Consider the following 8179-nt stretch of genomic DNA (forward strand, 5'->3'; position numbering starts at 1 on the left):
GTAAGGTATTGTAATTTTTGTAGCTTGACTTGAACGGAGAATTATTCCACATGTATAAATTGATATACATCCTTCTTCTTCTTCTTCTCATTGTAATCATTCCAAACATAAATAAATAAATGCTTTCAATGGAAAGTTTCAGACTATTTTTCCTTCTGTTGCTGCATAATCTATTGGAAAGAGGAACTGAACAGACTGAATATTCATGAAACTGACACGAGAAGAAAGCTCTTACCCGCTGAATCCTCGACCATTGAGCATACAACTTCCAGCAGAATCCTCGACCGATAATCTCCTTCAAAAGCACGCCAACTTTGCAGGACTTCTCCCCTTCTTCTGGAATGTCTTTAAGACTTTTGGAAATTTGAAGAGCATGTGAACATGATGGACGATGCCCAGACAACGAAGGATCGCATGGGGTTTTGTGGTATAATGGACTGTAGATGTTTTCACGTGTACCAGGTTGAGATGCGTTCATGATTTGGTTGCTGTAATTAGATCGTGCAGGAAAAGTAAAAGGTATTCGGTTTCAATGAAACTTTACCGGCGAACGCGCTCATGAGCGAGGAAGGAACAGAACCAATTTTGAGGGGAAATATAAAAAAATAAATAAAAACTCCTCTTTTTTTTACGAAAGAGGGCAAAAGCTACCTGCTTTTAACGGGTCGGGTTCCAAAAAAAATGACGGGTCGTTTAGAAACAAACAAACCCAGAACCCGGTTAATAAGTACGCGCGGCCCCTGCCCTGCTTCTGGGAATTGCGGCGTCTCGCTCCCTGCAGGTAACCAATTTTAGGGCTTTTTTTTTTTTTGTCACCAAGGAAGTCTTAGATTTTTAAGAAAACCCCGTAGTTATTCCTTCACTGGGCTGTTTTAGATTGATTTTAATTATATTTTGATTGCAAACAGTGGCTCAGGTTCGTCCATTGTAAAGTTTAAAGGGCGTTGAGAGTATCCTAAGATTTTCTGGATTCCTTGAAAAGATAACTGCAAAAAGAAGATCCATGAAATTGGGTTCATAATCTATTTTGGGAATCCTCAATCTTTCTAAATCATACCCTTTTGTGTATGCTTTTTTTTCTTTTTCTTTTCATAGATTTCGGGCTGGGATTTTTAAGGTTTAGGGTTTTAGGTGTTTTGTGTTCTAATCGTAACGATATTACGATGAGGGGGAGATTGGCTAATTGATGGCGCATTTTGAGTCTATCCTGAGTGCCTCTCAATTACTTCAAAAACAATAATGTAAATGCAAAATCCTTTGAATTGGAGATACATAATTTCATTGAGAATTTATAACAATTTTATGGGGGGTTATGTTTACAATGATACATGCTAGAGTATTTTGATTCCTTCATAATGCCTTTTTGTTGATATGTTTTGGATTATACAAGAGCTTCGCTTCTTTTATCTGCTCTTGAGTAATCATGGTTCTCATTGTGTTAGATTTGAAGGAAAAAAAAATCTATTTTGTTTGATTAGAATTAAGATCAAAGCATGTTTAAGTTTTCTTTATAATCACTAAACGACCAACGATCCGCTCGGTATTAGTTTTTTTCCTCTTGTACTTGTGATCCTTCTTATACCCGATTCTTGTGAACAGTTGAATTTGACATGCAACAACTTTTATTTAAGCTTAATGACATTCATTTTCTAGTCATTTTATATCTTCTTCAGTGTTGACATGAATTGTCGTCATTAAGATGTTGACGGGTTCATGAGAATCTCTGGCATCACATATTTGTCTTTCCATTGCGTCTGTTAGCCATATCTTTTTGTGCTTTTGCAGCTTGTGACCTTATTTAAATTGTTGGCATTTATCTGCACCCTTCGTCTTTCTATTACATGAACTGGGAATGGAGGTTTAAGAGCTTGTTTCCATTCTGTCTGTGAACGCTCCATCTCGTATCCCTTTGCTCGGCCCTTATATTCTTTTAGTCATTCTATTATACTTGTACTCTTGAAATAATATGCTGATCTCTTGTTATTTCTGTATGCCTTCTTCACTTTCAAGATGGGCATGCTTAAAAAACCACAGCTTTCATTCCTTGAGGCGGCAACAATGGAAGATACCATTGCTGATGTTGATGAAGAGATGATGGATTCTGGGTCCGAAAGTGAGGATGAAGAGGTAGCTCTTACGGAGCCTTCAAAAACTGCCATCCACAACAAAGAAGGCCTTCTCGAGAAACTAGAAGATATAGCCTGGCCAGAGAATGCTGATTGGATCCATAAACTTAGCATCAACTATGATTTGCCTGCAGAGATTGACGTGAACGATGACTTGGCACGTGAGATGGCCTTTTACACCCAAGCTTTAGATGCCACTCGACAAGCGTTTGAGAAGTTGCAAGCAATGGGACTGCCATTTCTTAGGCCACCAGATTACTATGCTGAGATGGTCAAGTCAGATTCTCACATGTTAAAGATCAAAGGAAAACTTTTAGTGGAGAAGAAGAAGATTGAGGAGGCGGAAGAGAGGAAGAAGGCAAGAGAGTCCAAAAAGATTGCTAAGGAGGTCCAAGCTCAGAAGAACAAAGAGAGGGTGAAGCGGAAGAAAGAGGACATTGAGTCTGTTAAGAAGTGGAGGAAGCAGAGACAACAGAGTGGGTTTGCTAAAGGAAAAGGCGAGGAAATGGATTTTGATTTGGATGGTGAGAATAAGTTTGGATCGAAGAAGAGGAGGCCAGGAGCTGCTCCTGGAGATAGGTCTGGCGGAGTTCGTAGACATGGGAATAACAAGAAGAGGGAGAAGAGGGAGTCTAAGTTTGGTCATGGCGGTCGAAAGGGGATGAAGAAGCAAAATACTGCTGATACTACTAATGATTTGAGGGGTTTTAACAAAGGTGAGTTCCCAGGGAATAATAAGAGAAGAAAGGGGTGACTTTTGTTTCGGTAAATGAAGTTTTGGCTGTGGTCTTGCTTTCAATCTTGTTATTGCACCTTGTTGTTTTTTGCTTATGGGAATTTCATTTGAAGCTCTTGCTGTTGTACGTTTTGTTTCGGTAATGAAGTTTATCTGCTCAATCCTTTGTATTTACTGTGCTCTGAGCAAAGTTGAGTAACCTGAAGTTTTTGCTTATTGAGTTTGTTATGTAGCGTGTATGTTTATTGCCATGTAGGCGCTCTTGCTGTTGAAGTGTCTGCAGCATCTCAAATTGCAAGTCTTTGAAACTATATTACTGATGCATTGAGGGACCAATCTTCCAGCTTTATGGTTTGCTTGCGCCCATTTAACATGGAGATTACCCTCGTTATCGTAATCTCGGGTGTCATTCATTATTTTAATTAGCCTTTAGCAGTAAAGGTATCAGCAGTATCAGCGGTTTTGACAATTTCAAGTTGCAAGTTTAATCATGAAATTTTCATTTATCATTTTTTTTCCTTTTATTTTTCTTTAACTAAACTAACTATGAAATTTTTTTTTTTTGGTTTTTGTTTTTGTTTTTGTTTTCAAAACCTTAGGTCATTGATACTTGGTTTTGATTGAACCAGATCAGCATTTCTTCAATACATGACTTTGAACCTGGAAATTTATTATCTCTATGCTTGTTGAGCGACTACAGGTTTGAGCTTGTTTGAACTTTGTACTGTCTTCTACTGGTTGCTTCATTTATCGTTTCGATTTTCATTAGAAATATGCTAACTCTATTTTAAAGTTAAATTAAGATAAGTTTGAAAAAAAAAATTTGGTTGCCTTAATAGTAAGGGGCTGTTTGGTTCGTTTCCTTGATATAGGGAAATGCAATTCCATGTAAAGAAACATAAGTTTTGAGTTTTTCAAATTTTTTCAAGAAATAGATTGTTTTGCTTTGGTTCGCATATAAAAAATGGTGGGAAACTAATGTATTTATTTTTCTTGTGTTTGGTTCGCATAGAAAAAAAAAGAAAAACTTTTGTAAACAAAGCAGAGTTTTCATCAATTTCACTTGGTTGGGGAAGGAAATCGGAGAGGGAAAAAAATCTTAGTTGGTGGTGATTTTAGCAGAGTTTTCCCTCTTCCATCCGAGCGAACCAAAGCGGCACAAAGAAATGGACGGAAACAAAAAAACTGACGTGGAGGGCTAAAAATCTGACGTGGAGGGGTTTTCTGAGTTTTCCACCCCTTATAATAGCGAAAATCTGACGTGGAGGGGTTTTCTGAGTTTTCCACCCCTTATAATAGCGAACCAAACAGCCCCTAAATGTATAACCGAGAATTTTTAGCATTCAAAATATGTTAGAAATTATTATTTTCATTTTTTTTTTTTTGGCAAAGGTCCAAAGTCAAAAAAAAATTCTTTGGTTTTGTTAAGGCTCGTGTGATTCTAGTTTTCCCTTTTCTTTGAAGGCCAAAATCCCCATAGCACAATCAGGTGAAGTTTTGAAGTAAGCCCAAAAAAATTCCTAACATAATTATTTTAGAATCAAATCCCTTTTTTCACGGAAGAAAAAAATGTACAGGAAGTTTTTGCAATTTTCCCGTAACCACCACATCACGGGTGGAGCAGAAAAAGAAAAAAATCCTAAACGTAAGGAAGTTCTAACTAACCCTATCTTTTTATAACAAATCCTTTTTTTACCTCTAGGTTATCATCACATCCCTTCCTAATCACTTGGATTTTCATTTAACGTTTAATCCACAAGCATACTTTCTTATCAAGTTTTCTTTTTATATATATTATAAATTTTTCTCATTCCTGAAATTTTGCCCTCAATTGCTTGAGTAAAACCTTGGTCAAACTCAAGTGGCTGCAGTGTAGGGGACTGCTAGAAGTACCATCATGAAAGAAAGAAACCTTGGTTATTCATTAGTTTATGTGATCTTGGAGTTCTTTTTCGTAATTGTGTTCACTAACTACTTAATGCTCTGTAGGAAATTCATCCACCTAGATAAACGTAGAGTGTATGCGCCTATTTATTTTTTTTTCCTGTAGCTTCATGCTAAACTAATGTTTTAATTGTAGTTATGTTTTGGTAAAATCCTTTGTAATGATTTATTCTTAAGATAGATATTCTAGTTAAATAATAACTTTCTTTAATAAGAAAGAACTTCTTTTCTCAATGCTTCGTTTTCCTTTTCCTTTAGATAGTGAAAGAAAAAAAATATGACCCTCTTTTACTAATTATTTAAAAAAAAGGGGGTTTTATAATCATACGATCTATTTTTATCTATCTTAAATCTTTCCCTCCCTGACCTTAACCTTATTATTGCTATTAGTAGTGTTACATTCACATAAATTTTTGTACAAATCAGAAGGATTATTTTTCGTAAGCTTTTATAAAGATATATATATAAATATCATTTACTTGTCAAAATACATTTTTGGGGACTTATTAATTGAAACAAACATGTAGTAATTTCATGCATCACCTATGGCATAAAAACATGATGCTTGGAGTTGTTAGATGCCTTTGACTATGACATAGAGGTTTGGAGTTAAATCCTAAACCCTTCATTTTATTAAAAAAATTTAGTTAGCTTGGTTTTTGTACTCAACCCGATCTGGTTGGGGTCTGATATCAAATATCAAACCCGCTTGGGTTTTTGAACACAAAGAATCAAATTTAGGGATTTTTAGGTACAAACCAACCTGTTGACCCATTATTGACGCTAAACAAAATATGTTGCTTAGTTATTTTTCTTTTTGGCTAGGATAAATGAGTATATTGGTTGATCACTTGAGGCTTGTTGGATTACCTGAAAATATGTTCGATCACCTAGACATTTATTAGGACCGACTGTGCATGAAGACGACTTCCATAAAAAATATGATTCATAAGTGTGCTATCATAGGATGGTTATACTCTCGATGTCGTTATCCCAGTGTGAGGTTCCTTGACTGCTATTATTATTATAATGTTTATTAGACGACGCATCCCTCTTGACTGTGCATGTTTTGGATCACAGCTATTTTTCATAGTTTTACGAAAGTCGTTCCATGATAATATTGTGGTTAGTGAAAAACATTTCATGCACAGTCACTAAAAAATAAACAAAAATGTGGGGTTTAATAAAGGGGAATTGGTCGAAGAATATAAAGTATATATAAGCGGGCTCATGCGCATCCCTGATATTTTGAGTTATATATACAATGGCCAATACTTGATTTGAAGTCGTGTTCCCGGGACGGTTTACGGGAACTTGATTTATATACATGAAAATATTTCTCCTCTAATTTAAATAACACATAAAATAATAATAATGTACTTGTCTGTCTTGTGATAGACTTTATCTTGATCTCTATAATTAGCATTTTTAATCACATTTAATTTAGATTTCATTTTTTTTCTTTCTATTTGTCACGTATACTTACATACGCACAATTTCTTCACATATAGTAGTTTCCTGCATCACCTATGACATAAAAACATGATGCTTGGAGTGGTTAGTTGCCTTTGACTATGATATAGAGGTCCGGAGTACAAATCCTAGACCCTCCATTTTATAACATAAAAATTTCAGTTGGCTTGGTTTTTGAACTCAACCTGATCTGGTTGGGGTCCGATATCAAATATAGAGCCGTTTGGGTGTATAACTTAAATTTCAGACTCATTTGGGGCCTTTTGCACACAAAGAATCAGATTTTAGGATTTATAAGTAGCAAACCAACCCGTTGACCCATTATTGACACTAAACAAATTATGTCGCTTATTTATTTTCCTTTTTGGCTATGATAAATGAGTACATTGGTTGATCACTTGAGGCTTGTTGGATTAACTGAAGATATGTTCGATCACCTAGTGACATTTATTAGGACCGACTATGCATGAAGACGACTTCCGTCAAAAATATGATTCATAAGCATGTCATTATAGAATGGTTATACCCTTAATGTCATTATCTCGGTATGAGGTTCCTTGACTACTATTATTATTATAACGTTGATTAGATGATGTATCCCTCTTGACTGGTCATGTTTTGGATCACAGTTATTTTTCATATACGGAAGCCGTTCCACAATAATATTGTGGTTAGTGCACAAAATTTGATGCATAGTCACTAAAAATAAACAAAAATATGGGGTTTAATAAAGGAGAATTGGACGGAGAATATAAAGTGTATATAAGTGAGCTCATGCGCATCCCTGGTATTCTGAGTTATATATACAAGGGCTAATACTTGACTTGAAGCCGTGTTCCCGGGACGATTTACGGGAACTTGATTTATATACATGAAAATATTTCTCCTCTAATTCAAATAGTACCTAAAATAATAATAACATACTTGTATGCCTTGTGATAGACTTTATCTTGATCTCTATAATTAGCATTTGTTTAATCACATTTAATTTAGATTTCATTTTTTTCTTTCTATCTGCCACGTATACTTACATGCGCACAATTTATTTATTTTACATGCTTGTTGGAAATTTTCTGACTCCTCCGGGGTTTGCGCACCCCAGACTCAGCGATTGTTCTTTCTTCACAGGACTGAGAGTATTTTGAGAAGCAGGATCAGGGATAGTGATCACCGTTTATCCTAATAGTTTTCCAGTTTCATTTGGGTTAGGTAGTTATTTGATTTAGATTTTTTTCCCTTGAGCCACATGTGGCCTTCTGGACTATGATGTTATTTTTCTTACTCTTTTCTATTGTGGGTAGTTGTGGATTTGTACTTGAACTCTGTTTTTCCGAAGATTTATTTATCTGTATATTTTCTTTTGTTACTTAGTTACATGCTTTGTAGTATGGTTTTGGTAGTGTATTTGTATACAGGATGATCTAGAGGCATGAATGTGTTGACCCTATAGTTTTGATGATGATTTAACAAACAATTTATTACCAATAAGTTTTCTAGTGTTTTGTGTTTTTGTTCTCTTTTCAGGTATTTCAACACGCGTCATTAAAGCGTTAAAGATTCAAGTTCATCTGCGTGTATTTACCTGGGTATTCGTTTAGTTCTCTTATATATATTGTATGATGATATCTAAGCTCAATATATATACACTTAACACGATTTTTTGACGTTTTCTATCATATAGATGATTTTTCATTAAACGTTGTTAAAATATCTTTATCTCTTGTTTACAGCTCTCTCATACTTTATTATATACATATAATATATGCACAATATATATATGAATATTTACAAGTCTTATATCAACTTTCAATTTCATAAAAATACAAGTTTTCTAAGCATTTTTCAAAAACAGGTAGTTTTCACAAACGAAATTTGTTTTTCCAAAAATTCCTTTTCAAAC

At 34.9% G+C, this 8179-nt stretch overlaps 1 protein-coding gene across 2 annotated transcripts; it reads left to right on the forward strand.

The window, feature by feature from the left end:
• On the forward strand, positions 721–3078 carry LOC109827145 (probable rRNA-processing protein EBP2 homolog). Of its 2 annotated transcripts, none has more exons than XM_020394110.1 (2): positions 721–781; positions 2011–3078. In XM_020394110.1, exon 2 carries the CDS (start codon positions 2011–2013, stop codon positions 2878–2880), a length of 870 nt encoding a protein of 289 aa, XP_020249699.1. In that variant the 5' UTR covers positions 721–781; the 3' UTR covers positions 2881–3078. The 2 variants fall into 2 exon arrangements, with proteins under 2 accessions (XP_020249699.1, XP_020249707.1); XM_020394118.1 differs by lacking the exon at positions 721–781 and adding an exon at positions 838–1881.

This window comes from Asparagus officinalis, chromosome 1 (assembly GCF_001876935.1).
Source record: "Asparagus officinalis chromosome 1, Aspof.V1, whole genome shotgun sequence".
NCBI classification, from domain to species: Eukaryota; Viridiplantae; Streptophyta; class Magnoliopsida; order Asparagales; family Asparagaceae; genus Asparagus; species Asparagus officinalis.